Below are 25,582 nucleotides of genomic sequence, written 5' to 3' on the forward strand. Positions count from 1 at the left end.
TGCACTGGGTACCACCGCATGGTCACCTTCCACTGATTTAGCCCTGAGGGGCATCTCTGATGCCTCCTTGTTTAGTAAGAGGAATCTGCAATCATCCACTAGGCACCCACTGAGCTTAAGGCACTGTCCTGGGGACTGAGGAACGGGGGTCAGGATAAAAAGAGTAAGATTATCTCTGTCGACAAGGAGAAGTTGAAACACATTCTTCACCCTCCCTGGGAAGCAAACAAGAAGTAATCAGGTCTCCACGCAGAAAGGGTTAGCTTCCTAGAAAGACGTTCAGTAAGTTGTCAAACCCTTCTAGAATAACTTCAATGGCAAGGAACCTGCTAATTTATAGGTAAGTGCTTTGAAAATCAGTGAGTATATACAGGTAAGTACTTGGAAGTTGGTATTGGGATATTCCTTTCTTCCTTCTTTACTAAGTATTACATGGTGTTACCCACTCTACCATACACACCAATAGGCCACCATTCCAGCTCTCCAAGAACTTCCAAGATATTGGGGAAGCCAATAAGGAGATGACTACTTCGGGGTTCCAATAACCGGGTGCCAGGAGGGAAGTGTCACAACCCGAGTCTTGAAGGGGAGCAGGAATTAGCCTTCTGTAGAAAGACACCAAGAGCGCCCCAAGTAGACGACTTCACCAACAGGGTAGGAGAGAGAGGTAGGTGGTCAGGAGCCTGTCCAGCCTAGCCTTTTTCTATTAGATATAACCTTTGTCCTACATCCTTCCACTTGACTCCAATGATAAGTTTGACAGTATACTTAATTTCCGTAAGAATGCTTGGTGAATCACGCTTCTGAGATACCCTACAGCATGGACGCCCGAAGTCCGTGGTTCTGCAATAACTTGCCACCATTTTAATAAAAGGCCCCTAACACCAGCCTTGAAAGGCGGCTTCATCTGTGTCAATACTTTATAAATCCAACTAACAGTGGGGAACCGTGAAGGAAAGCGGCGGAAGAGCGTCGTGGTGCCGGAAGGCGGGAGCAGACAGCCCACAGCAAAGGCTCGGCGTGGGGCAGCCGCGCTCGCGGCCCAGGCGCGGGGAGGGCGCGCATGCGCGGGACGAGGCGAGCGCCGGGGTCGGGCTTCTGGGCAGGGGGCGCGGCGCTCGCAGCATGGCGTCCAACATCTACTTGGTTCGCCAGCGGATCAGCCGGCTCGGCCAGGTGCGACCCGCGGAGGCGCCGCCCATTCCCAGCCCCTGCCCGCCCCGCCGCCGCGGCCGCCCCTCTCCGTCTCCGCCCCTGCGCCTCGGCGAGCCGCCCAACCGCCCGCCCCGCCCGCCCGCCTCCCGCCTCCCGGAGCCCGCCCCTCCGCCCGTCCTCGCCGCCCGGCCGCTCGCTCGCGTTGGTTCCCCGCCTCCTCCGCCCGCCGTCCTGACTCTCTCCCTCCTTCCCTCAGAGGATGTCCTCCTTCCAGCTCAACCTCAACCCGCTCAAGGAGCCGCTCGGCTTCATCAAGGTCCTCGAGTGGGTGAGTGTGGCCCGGCCGCCGCCCTCGGCGGGGAGGGGCCCCGGGAGCGAGGGCGCGGCCCAGCCCGCCGGGACCGGATGGCCGGGCGGGGAGGGGACGGGAGGCCGCGGCCCGGGCCGCGCGGGCGGGGCCGCCGCGGTCGGCGTGGAGTCGCGGTCCCTCGGCCCCCTGGCCCGGGCGCAGCCGCCCTCGCCGCGGCTCACCTCTGGTCGCCGGCTGGGAACGGGCTTCACCTTTCTCGTTGGCTCCGCCGCTCGCCGCGAGGGAAGAGGGACTTCCTGTTGCGGTCTAACCGAAACCGGCGGCCCGAGCGGCGCCCGGGGCGCGGCCGCTCGTGCGTCTCTGGCCTGCTGACCGCGGCCGCCCCCTCGAAGGCGGGGCTGCCCCGCCGAAGCGATTTGACGAGCCCTCCGTCCCTAGTCAGCTTTTAAGACTGGCTGCAAGTTAGAACTGGGTAAAAATAAACCGTGGGTCGGGGAGGCGGGGGCGGGGCGGGGGGCGGTGAGGGGCAAGGTCTTTTCACAGAACGCAGCTCGTCGGTCCTGTCCACTTAAACACGTGCTAGGAATCGCCACCAAGTTTGTTTTAGGTATTTCCCAGCAACATCCTGCAGTCAGCCCTGGGAACACTCTCAATCATTAATATCAAAGGCGATTTATTAATCCGACCTTGGCAGTGATCAGTCTTTTGGAGGAGTTAGCGAATACACCAGGCTCTGCTGATTGCAGACTTCGTGGCCTCGTACATATTTCGGGGCTGAGTTTCAGGCCCGTATTAATAGGCAGCTGGCGTCTGTCCAGCGTGCAGCCAAGTTGTTTTTTTAGCCAGCAACATTTACATCCTAACGCTTGAACGCTGTATTTTAGTGAAACAGTGGTGAAGAGTAAAAACTTTTGATTTCCTGTTTTAAATAACCTACCGAGGATGTTTTTTAGAGTAACACAGAAACTCAATCTGATTTCCTACCTACACCCAAAGTTTCCTACCTTTCCCCCAAAGTTTTACTTGGTGTTTTTTGAGAACTGCAAAAGTGCTGATGTCACACAAATGTCTGCTTTGAAGACACGTAAATGTACGTGCTTAGGGTTCTGTAAACCTAGGTCCAGATTTAAATATAAAGAAAAGTATTATTTGAGTATATAAAAATTTTAAATTGTAGGAGGAAGATCACATTTAAGTAGGCTAATCCAATATAAAGGTTAAGAAAAAGGCTTGCACCTAGTAGATTGAATTGCATTGAGGATTATAACTAAATTTATAATTTTAAATTTTCACTTAAATGAAGAGGCAGTTGTTTATGTTTGTGCTTATATTATTTGTCAATCTTAAAAAAGCAGACAACTTTTTTCCTTAATATTTTAAAACATTAGTGGTAAGTTTATTAGTGGTCATAGGTCTGATATATTTTGAAAAATATCCTTTTTAAGTTTCTTAAGGAAATACTACTTTCAGTTTGAGCAACTTATACAGGAGAACCTTTTGTGAAAAGACTCTTCATTGTTAATGGTGTAGTGAATATTCAACAGATATTTGAGTATATATTATATACTGGTGCTGTGCTAAGCACTGGCATACAAACATGAATAAAACAGGGTCTTTTCCTCATGATCTATTAAGAAAGACAGACATGAAAATGCCATATGAAAAATACTGTAATAAAGGTGTAGGCAAAGTGTAGTAGGTGAAAGGAAAGAGAAATCAGTTGTTTGGAGGAGCTAGAGAGAATTTCCTAGACGGAAGAACACTTGAAGGATGAGTACTTGTTGACTTGGGAAGTGGGTGGGGAGTGGCTTTCCAGGCGAAGGAAATCTTAATGTTCAGTGGTGTGAAAAGTTGAAATGGCATAGCCCTATTTGAGAACTTAAAAGTAAATTGGAGTTGGCTGGAAGATGTGCTAGGAGGGAGGGTGTGGTTTGAGATGATTCTGAAAGGTTTCAAAGGGCCTGCAGAGTGGTTTGGAGTTGATCCTATGAACCAAAGGTTCTTAACCGTCTGGGGTTAACCTTTGATAATCTGGGCACTTTCCGTAGGAAAATGCATATGTGCAGGCTACAGAATTTTGGGTTATTTATTGGATAGCTTCCATTTAAGCCCAGAATTCCTACCATATGAGGTGGGGACTCACTCATTCAAGAGATTTAAACAAGTGACAAATATAATTAGATTTGCCTTTTAGAAATTTTCATTTTGTCAGCAGTGTAAAGGATGAATTGGAAAGGGCATAAGTGAAGGAAGGGAGACCTGTTGCTTGAGAAATTATGAGGGCCTAAAATTAATTGCAGTGAGAATAGAGAAAGGTTTAGAAATTAGAATATATTTGGAGGGTGAAGAAGAGGGAGGACTCTAAGATGACTGCCATATTTCTGACTTGGTTGGTAGTAGTACCTCTACCAAGATAGATCACTAAGGAGAAGAAGCAGTTTTTTTGGTGGAAGGTCTGTAAGGTTTTGGATGTATTGAGTTTGTGGTCTCTTTAGATCATTTAAGTGGTAGTATCCTACAGGCAGTTAGATATATGGATCTAGAGTTTAAAAGACAAGTATGGGTGGACATTGAGCAGAAAACTGCAGCAATTGAGAGAAGGAATGGTTAGGAAGATGGAGAGAAATAACATCTTGGCATCACTATTAGAATTTCAAGAAAAGAGTACTCAACAATATCAGGTGGAATAGAGACGTTAAGTAAAATAAGGACTAAAATGCATCCCTTGGTTTTGGTAATCCAGAGGCTATTGGTGGCTTTAGTAAGAGCAGTTTCAGTCAAATCAGAAACCAGGTGGTAGTAGGCTGAATGAATGGGTGGTAAGAAAGTGAAGACAGTGAGAGTAAACCACTATTTGACTGTGAAGATGGCAGAGATTTGGTGGTAACCCATCTGAAAGGCAGAAAGACTGAATGTGTTTGTGGGTGGTAGAGAAGAGACTTGTGAATAGTGAATTGTTGGAGATTAAAAACAGGCAGAGAGGGGACAAATGATAAGACAAAGTTCTAGGAGAAAGGCATGTATGAGGGATTTTTAAGTGTTTTAAATGAATTGTTCAAGTTCATAAGACGATGGAGGTGTGGGGGGTTACCTCTAAAAATAGTCAATAAATAAATTTACAAACAAATCTAAAATCTAGATAAAGGTTGCTTACCATCTATGTAACTGAAAGAATAATTCCCCAAATCAGCTTATCTCTAGCAAGGTTCTCAGAGATGTTAGACTAAGATATAACCTAATAATATGTAACTTTCAAAGGGTTGCGAACCTGAAGGCCGTATAGACATGAAGGCAAGATACCCAGTAAATATTTATTGACAGAATCAAAATACAATCACCAAAGCAGAAGCATTTCCACTTGGCTTCTAAACTGCAGTCACCATGTTGTTTCTTTTTAATATCTTCTTCTGGCCCCTAGTTACAGTGCCTGGCAGTGACATTGCCCTAGTTCTCTTTGTGTAATTAGTGCTCAGTAAATGTTCACTTTTTGTTGCACTTATATGGGAATAGCAATAATTCACAGGGCTGTTGGAATGATTGAGTTAATATGTAACTGTGTAAATGATGACAATGTACTTGAACAGTTCTTGGTAGGTTCTTCTGAGATGCTGTGTTTCTAGGAAGACTAGACCCAGACAGTGGATAGAATTGAGCCCTGTATGGCTGACATACATACCTCCTGGTCCTTCAAGATCACCAAGTTCTCTATTACATATTTCAAACTTTAGAAATGATACATTTTGTGCTTTTCCTCTGTCTGCATGTTTTCCTGCCTTTAGCAGCCTGTCAAGGTGACAATGTAAAATTTAGATAAGAATAGATGCCCCATGTGTAGGAGTGGAACGGAAATAAAAGTCAAGGGTTAATTTTATCAAAGCAGCTTTTTTAAGTATTAATATTTCTCTGGTAAATTTTAATTTGGTTCCTACTTTATAGTCAATTATCCCTGCTATTTAGATCGAAGTTTTTCATTAAAATGATTTTATCTCCTTTTAATATTGAACACTGTGTTTTGGACTTTCTTGCAGCTTTCTTGGGTACGGTGGACACTGAACGAATGTTTAGCCTTTAATGAATCTAAGTAATATGCTTTCCTAATTCCACACACACATAATTGTGGAAGAGATACTGTTTGGGGAGTGTATAAGGAATTACAGACTAATTTAAGTTGAATTTTAGAGTTACTAACCATCTCTGAATATTTTTGTCTGTGCTGGTCAAGTTTATTCTCAGTATTAACAGGAAATATTTATCGAGTACAGTATATGTGCTAGGGCTTTCCCTGTATTTTCTTTTTTTTTTTTTTTTTTAAAGATTTTATTTATTTTATTTTTTCCCCCCAAAGCCCCAGCGGACAGCCGTATGTCGTAGCTGCACATCCTTCTAGTTGCTGTATGTGGGACTCGGCCCCAGGATGAACGGAGAAGCGGTGCCTCGGTGCGCGCCCGGGATCCGAACCCGGGCCGCCAGCATCGGAGCGCGCGCACCCAACCACCAAGCCACGGGGCCGGCCCTGTATTTTCTTATTTAATCCTCTGACAACCTATCAGAGTTGTTATCTCCATGTTACGTGTTACTGTTGTCTCCATATTACTGAGGCTTAGAGGAATTAAGTAATTTACCCACTATCCCATGATTATGATTACTACATCCAGGACTCTAACCATCTGTTCTTAGTCATTTGATAGCTTACCTTTATGTTTCCCGTTGGTCTTTTAATAAGTTAATGAAAATATTACCCAAAATTTCAAGCTTAAAAAACAGAAACTTAAGGTATCTGAAATAATTTTTTTACATATTGATTACATATATCAATTTTTTAAACAACAAACTTTCAGAAATACATAAAAGTTTATATAAAATATCTAAAGTTTAGTCATCCTAAGTAGATTATAAGATTTTTGCAAACAGGGACCATGTTTTATCCTAGTTTTATGGTTTACAATATAGCACAGAGGGGCACCCCAGAAAATACAGATTATTTGTATTGCAGAGTGTGGGGGATGGGGTTTGTATAGACTGCTGTTTGTTTCATCCATTTGCTTAATTTTTAGACTGTCAGTCTGTAACAGACTACTTTTTAGGAAACTTACTTTTCTCCTAACTCTGTCATTTGTGTTCACTTTTTCCCCTTATTATGGAAAGGGGAAAAGGATTTCAAATACCACTTTGTGCCTACCAGGACTCTATGTACACTTAAAGCCTGTTAGGAGACTTATTGACTCACCCCGTGCCTGTGCTCTCTGTTTACTCTACCTGGACTCCTCTCAGAATCTACCATCAGCACTCTCACAGGGTAGATCAGAGATAATTTTCATAGACAACACATATATGTTATCTGTGCTTTCAGAATGCACAAAAATATATACACACATACGCAGTCTCCCCACACAGAAATAGCAATCTCTGGTAAAATATAAAAGAGAAAATTGAGATAACAGAGCAGTGCTCTAATACAGTGGTTCTCAAACACTTTGGTCTCAGAACCCCTTTATGCTTTTAAATATTGAGGACCTCAAAGAGCTTTTGTTTATGTGGGTTATATCTATTGATATTTACCATATTAGAAATTGAAGCTGAGACTTTTTGAGACATTATAAAAAATGTTTATTTATTTAAAAATAACAATAATAAATCACTTGAAAGCTTGAGTTACATCAATGGCAACAAATACTGCCAGTTTTCCTTAAAGTGAGAGGCTCACTTCATTCCTATTTGAGAAGATTATCCAAGTCTGAAAAACTGTATTTTGTCTATTACTTATTCTTTCGAGTAAAAATGGTGTTCCATGAAAAAAGCAACTAGTTCAGTGTACAACTCAATTGTTTAAATACTTTTCCTAGAAACAACTGTTGTATTTTGGTATACAGTAAAAGTCTTTATTTGCAAATCCTGTTTCATCACACAGAATATTAAGAAGACTCAAGGGGTCAGGATTTAATAAAAATAATAATTTTTACTGCTTCATCCAAGACATTCTTAAGTAAAACTGACTTTTTTTTAATTGCAAGTGCATAACAATGAAATAACAGTTTGGTGCTATTGCCGATTCTTATTAAAGCCCAGCAGTTTTATCCACCAAAGCTTTTGCTCAAACCAGTGCAAATATCAACCCAGTATAAAAGGCAAAAAATATCTTAGTAATAATATGAACATATTTTTGACCTCATAGACTTCCTGAAAGAGTCTTAAGTGCTCTTAGGGGTTCACAGACCACACATTGAGAATTGCTGTTCTAATACAAGATAAGCATCATTGGGGACCAGAAATGAAACAGAAAATATGGGTGGGGGAAGGAATGTTTCCTGATCTGGGAAATAAATCTGGAAAAAAGCTTCAACCTATTGTCTGGATTTCTGGCGTACATAGAGCTGAGGACTTAATGAGGTAGAAGGAGAGAGCGAGTCTTCTAACAAAGACCTGCATCATGAATCAGTCTGCCTGCCGGCTTAAGGTCTGGATTTGTGATAACTTGAATATTCTCATATGTTGGTTGTTTAGAGGTCCCATCATAAGATGTTGGTGGGCTAGGAGACTCGGAAGGCCAGGTACCAACAACCGTAAAACTATTAGACAGGGAGATGACTATAAAACCACTAGGCAGTGATAGAACAGGGGGGAAAACAAACTCTTAAGTTGAGTCTACATCAGATATCCTAAAACACAGGAAGAAAACTAATTTTCTCTTATAAGCTCAAATTATATCAGTGGCAACAAATACTATCAGTTTTCCATGAAGTGACAGACTCACTTCAAGACAGCCAGCCAGATAAACTATCAGGATATCAATTCACTCCAAAAAACAGAAAAGTAATAGAACAGTCTGAAATGATTTTAAGGTGAGTATATTTAGATTCCTCAGCTTAACAGTTATTTAAGAATAAAGGTTGACATAAAGATGTTTTCAACATAATATAATTAAGAGTTAGCAAAAATCTTCTAGCTGTTTATTTCAGCAGTAACTCAGGTTTACTTCTCATGATCCAAATTCCTAAGGCTTGTGGAACCTTACTAGGCAGGCTAATTTAGAACTTTCTGTGATTGTACTTTACAAGCAGAGGGAGATGGTAGAAGAGTGAAAACTGAAGCACTTTGTAAGTGACTTCACTGCTCAGTGCACAGTGGGAATAAACTGAAATATCAGGATCAATAACAAAACATTTTAAAAAATGAATATCTTTAGTAAATGTTGCAGACCTTGACTCATAAAAATCAATACCGTGGCTCTCGGCACGGACTGTAAAAGCAAACATGCTGTGATAGTTCATTTGAAGTACTGAATGATTGTTTGCTTTAGCAAAATAGCATATACTTGGTTTTGCATATAAACACTTATACACAATATCCTTTTAGATCTATTTCTGAAGAGATCAATTATATAATTTTCCTAAACTAAACCTCGGATGAAAAGAAATATAAGTAGATGACATCGGATTAATGATGAAACCAAATAGCAGTGAGGACCCTGCAACTAGAAACATGTAAAAGACACCCATAAATTAGACGAGTACGATGTTCCCCAGTGGAACCCTCAGTGAGCTGAACAGGGTCTGGGCCTAAGAGCCAGGACTGGGACTCTGGCCGTAGGGTAAATAACTCCTTGAAAATACCAGGGGTCCACCAAACTTTTTTTTTTTTTTTTTTTTTAAGGGAGGGGAAGGTTGGCCCTGAGCTAACATCTGTTGCCAGTCTTCCTCTTTTTTTCCTTTTTTCTCCGCAAAGCCCCAGTAGATAGTTGTATGTCATAGTTGTACATCCTTCTAGTTGCTCTATGTGGGACACCACCTCAGCATGGCTTGATGAGCAGTGCGTAGGTCCATGCCCAGGATCCTAACTGGCAAACCCCAGCCGCCAAAGCAGGGCACATGAACTTAACGGCTATGCCATAGGGCCGGCCCCGCCAAAACTTTTTTTTATCATGAATCCCTATCGGTATGAAATTTTATGCACAGAGCCCTAATATGCATTTAAGTTATAGGTATTTTACTAAGTCAGTATCTTAAGGCATATTATACACTCAGGGTGAATTTCATTCATATCTTTAAATCCTTGTTTCAGATACTTGTCTGATAATTTCTCTTTTTTTTGCCACCTTCTTGTGATCTGATTAAGTAGAATCTGTTTTTATCTTGCAATGTGGCTGATAAATATAGCTCATATGGGGTGTTAGTGCTTCTATTTTCTCTTTTGGACATGAGTTTTTGTATTATTAATCCGTAGTTTCTGTGAAGACATTTTTAAACCGCCAGTCCATTTTGTGAAGGTTAGTTTGGTTAAAACTAGATAATTTATTCCATAAATTCACTTAGCCAGGCACATGTTCATTGTAATACATGAATACTAACAGTGAAAGAAGAGGTGAAGTTATCGCTGTCTGACCTTCTGACCTTCCATGTTATGGGACTCCCCTTACCTTCAGGATACCCAACATAACTATACTGACATGGGGCTCTCTGACATACAGGCCCAGCATGGATTTCAGTGGTATATTAATTTCAATAAAGCTTTAATTCCTTGTTTAAGTCTAAAAGTAGACATAAATAGAAGTTCAAGCATTTTCTTCTCGTATACTAGTTAATTGATTAGTCTATTTTGGAGAGTAGTAGTATAGAGAACCATTATAGTATTAATGTCAAAGTTATAGGTCTCTGAATTAGAGAGGGGTCTGCCATGTCTCTAGTGGGCAGAGAGATAAGTAGAACTGTTTTTCTGGTAACTTGAGGCTGTCATAATGAATATGCAGCCTTTTTGACCAGAAGAAGAAGCTTGCTATCATCCTGTCCCTGGATTCTTACTAGTTACTCTACAGATAGAATTTCATGTCGGCGGTTTTAGTCATTCTTCATGGGATAGAGAGAGATGGGAAAATGAATTTCACAAGCGGCAAGGAAATAGGAATCAGCATGCCAGTACTCCTCATTTTAGACTAGGAGTACAAACCGATGTGCTCATAAGAACCACCCTCATAAGGTAAATGAGTGAAACAAGCTGTTTGGGAGAAAATAGTATAAGTTCATTGGTTACTGGTAACTAACACGCATAAGGTTAGTTGTTGAGACCAGCGTGGCGGCAATCTGGAAAGCACATGCCCTGCCTTAAGTGTCATCTGTCACTCAGTTCCACGTGATTGTTGCTTTATGGGAATATGGGTCTGATGGAATATGGGAATATGATGTTGCCATATCTTCAGTTTCCCCACACCCTCTCAGGAAAAACAGGAAATCCAAATTTTTATATGCAGTATGCTGATATTAAAATACTGACAACAAATTCACATTTTTATGAATACTGGGAAGACCATACAAATATCTGCAGACCAAGTTTCACCCATGGGCTGCCAGTGTATAACTTCTAATCTAGATCAAAATAGCAGTAGAATAGAGAGAGAGGTGAGATGGTTGAATAGTTTACCCTTAGATTGTTTTGTACCTCAGATTGTTTTGTACTTCATTTCGTAAAAAGTGCATCTCTTGTCCCTTTTTTCCATAAGGTAAAGACCAGAATTGCAAATATGATGTTTATTTATCCTCATAACAAAAAGACACCTTTGAAATGGTGGTTATATAAGACTCAAAATATGATTTTATTTGTAGATTATTGGGAATTGATTTTTTTCCTTTAATTAAGCAGTTATTGAGTGAGCATTTGCTCTGTGCCAGGCCTTCTGCTAGGTAGACTCTGAAAATCCTGAATAAGACCAAGTGCAAAGGCATGACAGTCTGCCACAGGAGAGGGAAAGGTGATAGTCTTAAAGGCGATAAGCTATAGTACAGTATGCCTTTATTTACTAATTTTTGTGTTAAGTGGGAAACTGGTTTTTATTGTTAGTTCTTGGGGGTTTTGTATAAGGCAGGATACACAAGAAATGTGCCTATAGTAGAGTTAATGAACCCAAGTCTATGGCAGCCCAGGAAACAGAATAGTTCTACCAAGGAATTGGGTAAAAGGATGAGCTTATTAGTGAATAGGGGTAGGGGGTGGGGCAGTTCCTGGCAGAAGAAACATATACCTCCAAGACATAAATACCTGGTGTTTGAGGAACTGTGAGGAGTACAGTGTGACAGAGTCATACGGACCTGGCAGGGAGTATAGCATACGTAAACCTGGAAAGATAAAGTTGAGGCTGTCTCAGCCCTGCCTCTTATGCCAAGTTAAGAAGTTTGGAGTTTGTTTTGTTTCGTTTTTTCTTTTCTTAAATTTAGGTCTGGAAAGCCATTGAGGAAATTCCTTTAAACAGAGGAGTGACAGGACCAGATTTTTATTTCACATCAGCGTGGCATCACTTTAAAGTAGCTCTGTCCAGTAGAAACACAATGCAAGCTACAAGTGCAAGCCACATAGTAATTTTAAGTGTTCTACTGGCCACACTAAAAAAGTGAAAAGAAACAGGTGAAATTAATTTTAATAATATATTTTACTTAACCCAGTATTTCCAAAGTAATATTATTTCAACAAGTAATCAATATAAACAATTATTGATGAGCTATTTTGTATTCTTTTTTTATACTAAATCTTTGTAATCCATTGTATATTTTACACTTACAGCCATCTCAATTCAGACTAGCCATTTTTAAAGATTTTATTTATTTATTTTTTCCCCCAAAGCCCCAGTAGATAGTTGTGTGTCATAGCTGCACATCCTTCTAGTTGCTGTATGTGGGACGCGGCCTCAGCATGGCCAGAGAAGCAGCGCGTCGGTGCGAGCCCGGGATCCGAACCCGGGTCGCCAGCAGTGGAGCGCGCTCACTTAACCACCAAGCCACGGGGCCGGCCTAAGACTAGCCATTTTTAAAGTGCTCAGTAGCCACATGTGGCCTGCGGCTACCTTACTGGACACTACGGCTCTAGACCCCACACCGTAGAAGGTGAATGGTGATGGGAATGAGAGGAAGAGTCTGTTGGATTGGTCCCAGTGAAAAATGGTGAGGGCCTGAACAAAAATATCGGCAGCAGTGATGTAGACAAGTAAACAAAGCTTTTGAAAGAATGGCATCATACTCTGTGTAGTCTTAGACAGCTTTTTTTTTTGCCAATCAGTATTAGGTCTCTATGATTGATCCATGTTGACGTCGGTAGCTGTAGTTTGTGTATCTTTATTGCTGTATAACTTCCCATTGTAAGTATATACTACTATATTTTATTCATTTTCATGTTGATTCGCCCTCCTCATTTTTCTTTCTTGTGAGGAAGATTAGCCCTGAGCTAACATCTGTTGCCAGTCCTCCTCTTTTTGCTGAGAAAGACTGGCCTTGGGCTAACATCTGTGCTCATCTTCCTCTACTTTATATGGGATGCCGCCACAGCATGGTTTGAGAAGCAGTGCCTCGGTACTCGCCCAGGATCTGAACCCTGGGCCACCGCAGCAGAGGGCACACACTTAACCGCTATGCCACCGAGCCGGCCTCCCCCCCTCCTTTTTGATATTACAGTGTTGCTATGGACATTCTTGTGCATGTTCTATAGTACACATCGAGTTTCTCTTAGATCTGTGTACTAGTAGATACTAATCCTTTGTGACATTTTTGCAGATACTTTCACCTAGTTTGTAGCTTGTTTTACATTCAAAAGCTTTTTGATTTTAATAAATTATTTTTCTGTAGATAAATTTAATCTTTTACGGTTAGCATTTTTTTCTTTAATCTTAAGAAATTCTTCCCTTCTCTGTGGTCACAAATTTTCTTTTATATTGTCTTTAAAAATTTTTAAAGACTCACTTTTTACAGTTAAGTCTTTAGCTCATCCAGACCATTTATTGAACAGTCATTCCTTGTGTTAATTACCTATTGCTACGTAACAAATTACCCCAGGCTTAGCCCTTAAAACAATAGGCATTTATTAACTCAGCTTCTGTGGGACAGGAGTCTGGGAGTCGCGTAGCTCAGTGGTTCTGGCTCAGGGTCTTCCATGAGGTTGCTGTCAAGCTGTTGGCTGGGGTTGCAGTCTTCTCAAGCCCTCCAGCTCACTCACACGGCCCAGATGACGGCAAGCCTCAGATGATACACTTCCAAGGCCACTCACATGGTTGTTGGTAATCCTTGGTTGCTCACCACAGGAGTCTCTGTAAGTTGCCTGAGTATCCTCCCAACATGGTAGCTGGCTTCCCCCCGGGGTCGGTGATTCAAGAGACTGAGAAAGGAAGACAGAAGTTCTGGTCTCTTTATTACCTAATCTCAGAAAGGACATCCCATTCTTTGTACCATATTCTATTCACTAGAAGCAAGTTACTATGTCCAGTCTGCACTTAAGGGGAGGAAAATTAATCTCCACCTTTTCAGGGGAGGAGGATCAAAGAGTTTGTGGACTTTTTTTTTTTTTGGGGGGGTGAGGAAGATTGGCCCTGAGCCAGCATCTGTTGCCAGTCTTCCTCTTTGTGCTTGAACAAAGCTAATATCTGTGCCAGTCTTCCTCTATTTTTTTATGTAGGATGCCACCATAGCATGGCTTAATGAGCTGTATGTAGGTCCATGCCCAGGATCCAAACCCTCGAACCCCGGGCCGCCAAAGCAGAGCACGTGGACTTAACCACTACACCAGGCCGGCCCCTGTAGACATATTTTTAAAAGCACCACACTCCTTTCCTTGGTAACAGTGCCAGCTGTTAGATAAAGTTTGTCTATACACACAGGTCTATTTCTGGCCTCTTTATTCTGTTCCATTGGTTCAATTTGTGTATCCTCTTTCATTTTTCTAATCCTAAATGTGGGTATATGCCCAAGACTCATTTCCTGCCCTTCTGTTTTCACCCTGTGTATTCATGCACATTGATGCTGAGAGAGTATCCATTCGTCTGTCTTCACCTATTGACTCTTACCTGAAGACTCTAAACTATGTGCTGTACATTACCTCAGACTTTTCATATCTGTAATCAGATTCCTTTTCATATATCTCTTCTTCATGGAAAAAAAAAATTCCTTGGTAGTTATGATCCTGATTATGGCCTGATTCAAGGCCCTAGATTAATCCGTGGGAGGCATTATTTCAGTGTTCAACAGTATAGGCTTTGATATCAGAGCTGCACTAAATTTTATCTATTTGCTGGATGTGTGTGACCTTGAGCAAAACAAAGTCCCTGCCCTCTTTGAGTTTACATTCAAAGACAAACAAATAATTAAGTACTTTCAGGCAGTGGTTATTACAATGGAGGAAAAATAGAGCAGCATAAATAAAGGGAATAGATAGTGTGGGGTGGGAGCATTGTTATTTAATGTAGTGTGGTTAGGGAAAGGCCTCTCTGATAAGGTCATATTGGAACAGGGAGCTGTGAAGTAGGAAATGAACCATGTATTCTAGGCCGAGGGAATATCCAGGGCAAAGGCTCTGAAGGAGGAGTTTATCTTATGTCTTTAAGGAATAGCAAGGAGACCGTTTTGTGTAAAGAGATTTGGCAAGGGAAAAAGTAGCAAGGTGAGATCAGAAATATTAAGGGAGGAAAGGATCTTGTAGACCATTATATGAACTTTGGTTTTTATTCCGAGAGAACTCAGAAGCCATTGGAGAGTTTTGAGCAGAGAATAAAGTTTTCTGCCTCATATTTTTAAAAGATCACCCTCACTGATCTGTTGACATTAGACTGAAGTAGGGGCACAGACAGAAGCAGGGGCATCAATTTAGAAGGCTGTTAGCATAGCATTCAGGCAAGAGGTAGTGGTGGTTTAGATCAGGATGTGGTGGTGGTGGTAAGAAGTCATCAGATTGCAAATATATTTTCTAAATAGAGCCATTAGCGTTTGCTGAAGGATTGAGCGCCTGGTCACTACACCATATCTGGGTTTTTTGTTTGTTTTATTTTGTAGAAAATTTAGAAGATACAAATAGAAAAAGGAATTATCTTTTATCTTCTGTTCAGAGGTGACTACTGTTAAAATTTTGATGCATAACCGGTCTCGTTTTTGTTGTGTGCATATGCATAGATGTAGACTTATGCACAGTGCATTGTTTAAACAAACTTGATATGTAATGGACATTTTTCTATATCATTAGATATTCCCCAGCATTTTAATGACTGCATAATGTTCCATTGTGTGAGTTGATTTGATTTGATTCCCTTTCAACATTTAGGATGCTTCTAGTTTCTTCCTGTTGTGGTTAGCACTTGAGAGAGCTTCATTCTTTTTTTTTTAAGTATATGCATGATTAGGAAAACAAATTTCCAACTACTTTTTTGAGACCTGAAGATACCCACAAGTGAGGCCTTACAAGCTCATGAAATAGCATCTCCTCTTTGCTTACAGTCTCTTGGCTTTACACTTACCCTTGGGTTCCAAATAAAAATACCTCCAATTTACCCCTTTTGATTTTGATACTAATAAATAAAACTTCCTCTGAATTTCATACTAATATTTAGTGGGTACACTGGACTACGAGCAAATGAATTGTTATATTGGCTGGTAAACTAATTTCAGTATTGTACTTGGGAAAATAAAACCACATTTGTTGAGAGTCACAAATAAATTTTTAAATATTTTTCACCATTTATGTTTAATTTGTAATTAAGGATTTCTAGAATGTTAATGAGCCAGTTTTTAATAATCAATATATTTAAGGTTTTAATGACCCATGTTTTGGGTACAGTAATGCTTCTTCCTTTTTCTTTCTTTTTTTTTGTTTGTTCTCACTTTGCATAGATTGCTTCTATCTTTGCTTTTGCCACCTGTGGAGGTTTTAAGGGCAGAACAGAAATTCAAGTGTCTTGTCCTTCTAAAGGAGTTCATGACAATAAAACGATTACAGCCACTTTTGGTTATCCATTCAGGTGAGTTACTTGTTTGTTTTTATGGTTTAACAACTCTTTTTACTTTCATATTGACTGATTAAGATTTCCAGCAATTTATTGATCTTGGGGAGTAGGAAATTATAAGTTGCATGCTCATTGGTCACCAGTGAACAGTGCTACTCAAACTGTGGTATGTAGACCAGTGCCTGTCTGCAAACTGTTTTCCTGGTCTGTGATGAAATAAGCAGAGAAAAATGAAAGTAAGCATTTAGAAACTTTTATATGACATTACCGTGACATTTTTGTTCTGTCATCCCACAGTTGATTGGAAATTTAAGAACAAAACAAAACAGAGATTGCTCCACACTAAGATTGCTTAGTGTGAGAAGCCAGGATGTGGAAGCAAACACAACTTAGGAAAAATCAAAATTTCTCATGTATTTGCAATTACTAAATAATAGTGTTCTTTATATAGTTTAAAGATATGTATTTACATAAAGTGAAGAGTTCCTATGTTTCTTTCATTAGTGTAAAACCTTATTTTCTTACTCTGAAACTAAAATGAATGTTTTGTTTGTGAATTCTTCTGTTTGAACTTCAGTATTCATTGAAAAGTTTATTGAATCTCCGTGTCCTGTGTTTAAGCCTGGATGTGAGTCTTCTTCCACTTACTGCTTACTTGAGCTCTCTAGGACTCAATGTTTCTGTCCAATAAATTGGAAATGTTACATTTTCAGGTTGTTTTGGTGATTAAATAAAATCTTGCATTGAAGATACGTCAGATAGCAAGTGTTTGGTAGTCATTGCCTTAACATCTCCCAACCCTTCTCTTATAAAGTTTCTGTACAAGGTACTGTTACAGCATCTTTATTGATAGGTGCTTTTGCCGTTTATGGATGGGGAAGATTAAAGATGATGTGAAGTTAGCAGCTAATTAATCCAGGGTTAAAATGTGAATCATTATTATTGGCTCTCCTGGTGCTAGTCACACAGACTCTGCTTCCTAATAGGGAATATCATGTCTCAAATTGTAAACTATTTCATATCAGACCTCTTAATCTGCTAAGTTGTTATTGCAGGAAGATAGTATCTGGATGTAAAAGTGTTTAATTCAGTCTATATTCAGTCTATCATAGACCAGTTACCAGGTATAATTTATACTCTTTATGTACATTTCTTACAAAAATTTTAATTGACTTAAATATTTGAATTTTCTCTTTTTTTCCTCAAAGGAAAATGTTTTTAATATGTTTGGGGAGTATTTTTTGAAATGTCACTTCAATATTCTGCATATGTATTTCTCTCTCTGTTGGAAGAGTCTAAGTAATTCATACATTTATTTGAACCTTTTTTTAATAGGTTGAATCAAGCATCATTTCAGGCACCTTCAGGTGTAAATGTGTGTGAGGTAGAATGGAAACGTCATGTCCTTATCGGAGATTACTCTTCTTCTGCGCAATTTTATGTTACGTTTGCAGTCTTTGTCTTCCTGTACTGCATGGCCACTCTTCTGCTCTATCTAGGTTATACAAACTTGTATCGGGATAGTCGGAAACTTCCCATGGCTGTAAGTAATCACTTTCTTTTTATACCAAAATAATTTGTATAGAATATGTGTACATTATATTTGAAGTTAAATGCAGATTTTCTTACACTGGAAATAAAAATTCTTGGCATAAACCAGTTCAACATATTTTTGTCCTGTGTTTGCCCCGAGGTTGAGCTTTCTGTTGTTGTCATGTTTAACCAGTTCTTTTAGCCTGTTTACAGCACTTGCTCTGTACTCCAGGGAGTCCAGAGGTTGGTTGATTTGTTTCTAACTGTATTTTAACCTGGAAAGAGCTCAAATATGTGATAGAGCATATTAGGTTGCAAGTAGCAGAGAAATGAATGCCTTTGGTTTGAAGAATTGCTGCCATACTAGTAGTCTCATAACTGTGTTCCTACTTCTTACCTTTTTTCTCTTTTTTCAGAGACCCTCTTTATGCTTCTCTAGTGTCTTATTGAGCTTAATAGTCTATATCAGGAACTAGCAAACTATGGCCCACAAGCTAAATCTGACTCACTGTTGTTTTTTTTTAAATAAAGTTTTTTTGGAACACTATCATTTACATATTGTCTGTGACTGCTTTCATGCTGCAGTGGCAAAGTTAAGTAGTTGTGACAGAGATCCAAAGTATATACTGTCTGACCCTTTTCAGGAAAAGTTTGCTGACTCCTGGGCTATATTCCTAAACTCTTTAATATTTGACCCAGGTAATTCTTATATTCAGCATTAGTGGCATTCATGAGCTAATTTTGAGTCTTTGAGGTGGCAACAAAAGATCTGGATTTGAAGTCTTAACACCTTTCTTGGCTTCAGAGTCTGCTGAGCTAGAAATAAAAATAATCTCTGAGATTTAGTTAGTAGAATCTGCCCTGGATTCTTGGTGGCAAATCCAGAGATAAGCCATGTTTTTAAGCTGGACCACCACTACAAAAGAATAACTACAAAGTCAGTATTAGTGTTATTGACTTGAAGGAAGAACAGAGGTGTTTTTGTGCTACTGGTCATTTATATTTATGAGAAAACACTGACATCTGCTAATTATTTGTGAAGTTACTTCAAAGAAGGCTATTTGGGTATGAAGAAATTATTAAATAAGGTAACAGGTTTTATTTATTTATTTATTTTTTAATTTTTGCTGCATGGATCATAAGAATGCAAATGGTAAGTAAGGAATAAAACAGTCTTTTATCACTCATATTTATTCCATTTCTTATATCTGAGAAGAAATTCTTAAACCAGTCGTTTTCATAAAATACTTCTTGGTTATTAGGTGCTTTTCAAAAAGATAGACATCAAGTATTTAATTTGCGATGCTTACTCGACAGAAATTACATATTAGGAATCTACAACTTTTGCACACTTTCAAGACTTATTTTAAAAAGAAGTATGATCATATCAATAATTATATTTTGTTAAAATTCTTTATAATTTAAATTCTAAATGAAAACATTTCTTGCTGTTTTGTCATTATGCCAATACATTTTTAAATTAAATCGAGAAATGAGCCTTTTATTTCTCATAATTTTGTTTGGTAAGCTTTAAAAATACCACGTTTTTAAAAGCAACATTCAAATCTATCTTTGTAGAGGGTTTTTCCATCTAGTAAAACTGATCTAGTTGCATCATTCAGCAAGTTAAAAGTAATTTTCCACCTCAGAGTGATCAATTAGTGGTCATATAGAGGGAGAATCCAGAATTGGTTCCTTAAGTCATGTTTTGTTGATTGTCTAATAGATGTTTCTTGTCTGTTCCCTTTTTAAGTAAGTATAGCACTTCTTTGTGTTAAGTAGCAGGAGTTTAAGGGTTCTAGGTCATGTGGAGAATCAGGAATATCATAAAACAAAGCCAGCCAAAGATAGGGTATCCCAAATCCTGAAGATCTGTTGTGAATCGTACTCTAACTTACTGGTAGGACCAGGGCTGCCACAGGCAGCTGCAGGTTGTGCGTTGCAGAACTCCAGGTGGCACCTGTTGACATAGATTGCAGCTCAACCAGAGTCCTGAGTAGGACAAAGACTAGTTTCAGAAGAGCCCATGTTTCCGCCACCTCCCCTCACCCTGAGGTTACTTGTGCATTATTTCAGAAATTCATATATTTTGAAATATAAGAATGTCATGCCTTAAGCCATCAGCAGAGTAGATTTAAAGAGCATAATGAGAACAGAGTGTGTTTTTTAATAAGGAATTTGGAAGGAAGAAACCTGAAAATTAAGAGAATTTGAGATATATTGGTCAAAGCTATGAACTTAGCCCAGAGAGAACTTGTTTAACATATGATAACCTCATACTATTTATCAGTTCTGCAGAAGGCACTGTATTTCTAGCAAGTGTTTAGAAAATGTCTATCTGCAGCAACTGCAGCAAAAAGTATAACAGTACAGCAGCAAAAAGAGAGTATTCCCACACTGCAAAAAATTTAGGCTATAATGTTTCTATCCTTTTCTCTTTGATCTACATTTTTTTAAGAGGACCAGTAGCAGTAGAGAGCTCAAATGCAAAGTGCAAATAACTCCGTGTTTGTAAAATTAGTTACTGTTTTTGGTTCTCTAATCACAAGGCATTTATTCAATGCCGTCTTGACCAAGGTCGTCAAGATGTATTTATCGCATAGTTTCTGTGTCTCATAAATGGTCACTGCTGTTTATCCTAAATAAATGACTAAAAGCTGGTTGGCAAAAATAATTAAAAGCTAATCAAATTTATTTAAGAAACAAAATACTTCTGTGATGAGCTCCAAAACCCATTTCTGAGCTTGGAGAGATTTTTGCTGCAGATGTGTAAGAACTCATAGCTTTGGGTGTACCCAAATGCTCAGAATACGTAACGTTAAAAGATACAGATTTTACGTTATTCCCACTTTGGTCATTAATTTAAAGGAAGACCAAACAAGGTAGAACTTATACTTTATATTATACAAATACATATTTTTAAAAAGTGTTATTTAGATCTTTGCAACCAATACAAGTTGACAAAATTTTAGTTTCCCAGTGGAATAGATTAAGTAGGGAGGACAAATGTTTTTTTTCCTTTCTTCATCTTATTAGTTCAATAAAAAACTATCAGAATATTAAAAATGTCAGTCCTAGGGGCCAGCCCCATGGCCTAGTGGTTAAGTTCGGCACACTCTGCTTTGGCGGCCTGAGTTTGGTTCCCGGGCACAAACATCACTCCTTAATGGCCATGCTGTTACATACATACAAAATAGAGGCAGATTGGTACAGATGTCAGAGTGAATCTTCCTCAGGAAAAAAAAAAAAAAAAACTTCAGTCCTGTTCTTGGAAATGTAATAAGCGGCAAAGAATTTAATAGAAAATTACTAGTGGTGTCTTGAGAGAGATTTTTTTTGTCCTTTTCTTAATATAATAAGCATTCTTAAAATTTCATCATTATGAATTTAAAGAGACAAGTCATCCTGGATGTGTGCTTTTCATCATTTCATTATCCATATCATGGAGAATTAGATTTAAGTAAAGTTACAGTTTTTCCACAACAGTGTGAGAAAGCAGGAGAAGGGTAAGGGAGTTGAGAGTATATGCAAGGGATTACAGTGAAAGACCTTAGAATATAAATTAGTTAAGGAGAGAAACAGTAAAAAACTGGTAAGATCAGATTGTAGGTCTTGTGGGGTCAAAGGATTTTTGGGGTTGGGGTACCAGAGAGAATGAGCTAGAAAAAGAGGTGATATGGGGGAGTGGGATGATTAAAACAGAGATTATGGAGGGATACAGTTTTTGGTGATAACAGGGTCTAAGGTATGATCCTGGGGGAGCCAGTGGCTTAGGTAAGATTGTGGTGAGGGCTATGTAAAATTTTGATTTCTAGTGTAAAAATCTTAGACTCCTAAGATGATTGAGTCTTGTTTACTGTTGTGGCTCAGGCACTGGGCTAGTAATAATAAACAGCTATGTTTACTATGTTGGCTATGGCCTTTTTTTATAAAGTATATCATGAAGGCCATTTCTCAGTGCCATAGGGTTCAATGTGATCTCAATTTTTTCATTGTGGATTTGAAATTTAATATTTTTAAATTGACTGTTCATTATTCACTCATACTTGTTTTTGTTTTAGGACTTTGTTGTTACTCTTATCGCCACTTTTTTGTGGTTGGTGAGCACTTCGGCCTGGGCTAAAGCTCTTACAGATATTAAAATAGCTACCGGTCACAATATTATCCAGGAACTTGGATCTTGTAATCAAATAGTGTTGTGTTATTTTGGCTCTGTGACTAGTATGGGATCCCTAAATGTGTCTGTGGTATGTATGCAGTATTTATAAAATATTTTATTTTACTTATTAGAAAAACCTTACCAGTAATTTAAGAAAACAATAGCTTTTAGTAAATCTCATGATGAATAAATTGGTTTTTATTTTTACTAAGGTATCAGAATCCTAGTTTTACCATATAGTCTTTGCCTTTATAACAATGAAGAAAAGTTTAAGAAAATTATTACTTGTAAACAGATTTTAACAAGATCATGATTGAGTCTATCTTTTCATTAAAATTGACTAGGCAAGACTTTTACCTGAAAGGTGCTAATAGTAGTCACTACACTTATTTAGACTATGTGCCAGGCATTGTGCTAAGGGCAATACACTCATATCCTGTTTAAGTTATTCAACAATCCTAAGAGGAATGTAGGAGGTGGTATTATCTTCATCTTACAACTAGGAAAAAATGTAGCTAGTATGTTAATTTGCCCAACGTGTCACACAGCTACAAGGTGGAAAACCAAGGTTTGAAACAAATCTAACTTTAGAGCCCATTCTCTAATCTGACTTTCTCTGAATCTATGATTCATAAATAATCTTATGGTTTCTTAAATAATCTAAAAAATTTGGTCTATATAAATTTATATGTGATTTAGTTTTCTGTTTTCCCAAAATACAGATAAATGTATTATTAAATATATCATTAATATACTGGGTATATTGTGTTTAGTGAGGTCTCGTGTCTTTTCAAGAAAATATTTTTCCCATGCATGAAGTCAGCTGTGCCCTATAAAGCAATTTGGCCAAATTTTTGTTTTATAACTTTGTAATTTAAAAGTTTTTTTGCATTTATATTGACACTGATCTGAGATGGACGATTTCAGAAATGTTGTCTTTGTGTGCAAATACACAAAAAGATATAAAGCATTGGCCTTCAGTAATATGATGGTACTCTCAAGCCTCTTACCCCACTCTTCATAAGTCACTGTTACTGTATTCGTAAAAAACCATGAAAATAGGGTAGCTTCAGTTTGTTCATCTCTGAGACTTTCATCTTGTCAGATTTATACCTGGGAAGACTCATTTCTATTAGCTTGGCCATATAGGATGTGAAGTCAAGTTGTTCTGTGACGCCTTTCTGTTCTGACTGTAGCTGTTGGGGTCGGGGAGATGGTAGTGGGGGATAAAGTAGGAAATAGGGAAAGATACACAAAGGCAATTTATAACCATTCAGATGGGAGAAAAGTGAGAGCCCCTCAAAGAAGGAAACATGGGTTCCTGTTCTTCCTCTTTACCCGGAAGCACTGAAGTCTACATACAGAGTAATAAAAGGAGGGTTTTAGGTACTTTTCTCAAATTTAATCCCATCTTTCCAGTAATAATGAGCATGCAAAAATAAGATTTCTTTTAGTCGTGATGTTATTATATGTTACAGATTTAGAGATTTAGCTTTATTTCATTGAGAATAAGTCATTGTGTATCCAAATTTGGCATTGAAATGGAAACGCTTCCTTTTTTATTCCACTCTTTATGTAGTTTTAACTTTAAATGAAGTAATGGTATACTGCCTGCACATGTTAAATGTTTAAAGGAAAACTAAGATGGGTATGAAGTTTTAAGTAGATATTAGATTTTAATGTTTATTTTCTATTTCTTAGATCTTCGGCTTTCTGAATATGATACTTTGGGCAGGAAATGCATGGTTTGTGTACAAGGAGACCAGCTTACACAGTCCATCGACTACTTCTGCTTCCCATGGCCAAGGAGGCAGTCCACCTCCTTCTGGAATGTAATGAAAGAGAGAAGTACACTGTATGAAATACACGTCCATACTATGACTTATTGCCAACATCTTGAGAAGCATTATTGGTTTCTAATAAAAGTAATGGCTTTTTCAATAAATTGGTGGGTTTAAAATTTTGCTGCTTTTTTACATAAAGCCTGTGCCTTTCCTAAAAATTTAAGATGTAAATGTATTCTCACATGTAAATTTGAAAATTCAGGGGGCCTATTATGAGATAATACACATTTTTAAATGAACAGTAATTTCTTCACTAAGTTGTTTGCCTTTCAAAGTGTTTACACCTTAAGCCTTAACATATATCTTCACTCAGAAAAGAGTTCTATTGTCATATCATAATAAGAAGAAAATCTCTATTTAGAATATACACTACTGTAAGTTTGTACAGATCACATACCTAAGACCTGTCTTTGTTTAAGAAAGCCTTGATTACATAAATCGTATTTAGAAAAAACATATTTAGTTCAGAATTTATATCTGAACATTGTTTATATGTTATGAAAAATTTTTAATTGCAAAGACTGGGAGTGTGTTTTATTTGTTTTTCTAAATGACCTACAGTACTTAATAGGTGTACTAAAATTGTTTTGGGAGTGGGGTTTGGAAATTTCTAATAGATGTAGAGTTTTAATTGAGTAATTCTGTTGCATGAGGTGTAAGCTTCCATTATGCTGGTTGTTTAATAGACTTGCTGTGTAAGTAGAAAGAACATAGTTCAACTAGGTATTTTGATATCTATGGGCATTACTCTTAGTGATGTTTGCTGTCCTTTGTTGCTCATGCTACTTAAATGTAGGCTGAGAGCTAGTCTCCTTTCAAGTGGAGTAAAATAATCCACCTTTTTTTGCAGGCCCTATTCATAGGGTTACCAAAAATTAAGATTGCCTTTTACTTTTGAAACATTTAACAGTAAGATTCAATGAAGTTGCTATTTTGAGTTTAGCATTGATATTGCAGAAATAAATGTGATTCGGATTTCATGTTTCTTAATGTCCATTCTTATTTCACACATGGGTGATTAAGGAATTATGCATCATAAACAGGAACCTGAGTGAGCTGTATTATGGGTGCACTGTCTTTGCACACACATTTGGTTATGTTCTGAATACAGGGCTTCTTCACATTTTGCTTCCTTGTCTTTTTGTTGTACAGGGCCAGATTTCCTGTTCTTACCACATGATTGTTTATATGTGAAGGGCATCTTGCTGTTGCCTTATTTTTGTTGCTTTTGTTCATGACGAGAATTGTCAATATGAGAATGTATATCTTTTATGCAACCAAGTTAATAAAGAAGTTAAAAGAAAAAGTGTACTGATTGTTATATTAAAGAAACCTTCAGGCTGGCCCGGTGGCACAGTGGTTAAGTTTGGTGAGCTCTGCTTCAGTGGCCCAGGTTCACAAGTTCAGATCCCGGGTGTGGACCTATACTACTCATCAAGCCATGCTGTGGCGGCGTCCCACGTACAAAATAGAGGAAGGTGGGCACAGATGTTAGCTCAGGGCTACTCTTCCTCAAGGAAAAAGAGGAAGATAGGCAACAGATGTTAGCCCAGAGCCAATCTTCCTCACCAAAAACAAAAGAAACCTTCATCTTACAGGCATGAGCAATGCAAAATGGAATTGATTTCCAGAGCAGGAAATAGAATATCATAATAGTTTTTTTCCTTTTTGGCAAGGAATAAAAGAGACAAAACATGCTTTGGTGACCCTGGTTCTATCCTCTTTTCTTTCAATCATTTAAAAAAATGCTTATTTGCAACTTTCTGGTTACATCTTTCTGATAAACCTTTTCTAGTTGACTGTCCAATTAGGCAATAGAGACTCTTGATTAAGAGAGTGTGCTC

The 25,582-nt window shown here is 38.5% G+C and overlaps 1 protein-coding gene across 1 annotated transcript; it reads left to right on the forward strand.

Annotated features, from left to right (window-relative positions):
* Positions 1-1,322: 1,322 nt before the first annotated feature.
* Positions 1,323-25,044, forward strand: SYPL1 (synaptophysin like 1). The gene is made up of 5 exons (XM_087439020.1): positions 1,323-1,483; positions 16,090-16,217; positions 17,538-17,745; positions 21,797-21,982; positions 23,596-25,044. Exons 1-5 carry the CDS (start codon positions 1,415-1,417, stop codon positions 23,728-23,730), a joined length of 726 nt encoding a protein of 241 aa, XP_087295146.1. The 5' UTR covers positions 1,323-1,414; the 3' UTR covers positions 23,731-25,044.
* Positions 25,045-25,582: the final 538 nt, after the last annotated feature.

Source organism: Ceratotherium simum, chromosome 1 (assembly GCF_057802395.1).
Source record: "Ceratotherium simum simum isolate JZ-2026a chromosome 1, ASM5780239v1, whole genome shotgun sequence".
Taxonomy (NCBI): domain Eukaryota; kingdom Metazoa; phylum Chordata; class Mammalia; order Perissodactyla; family Rhinocerotidae; genus Ceratotherium; species Ceratotherium simum.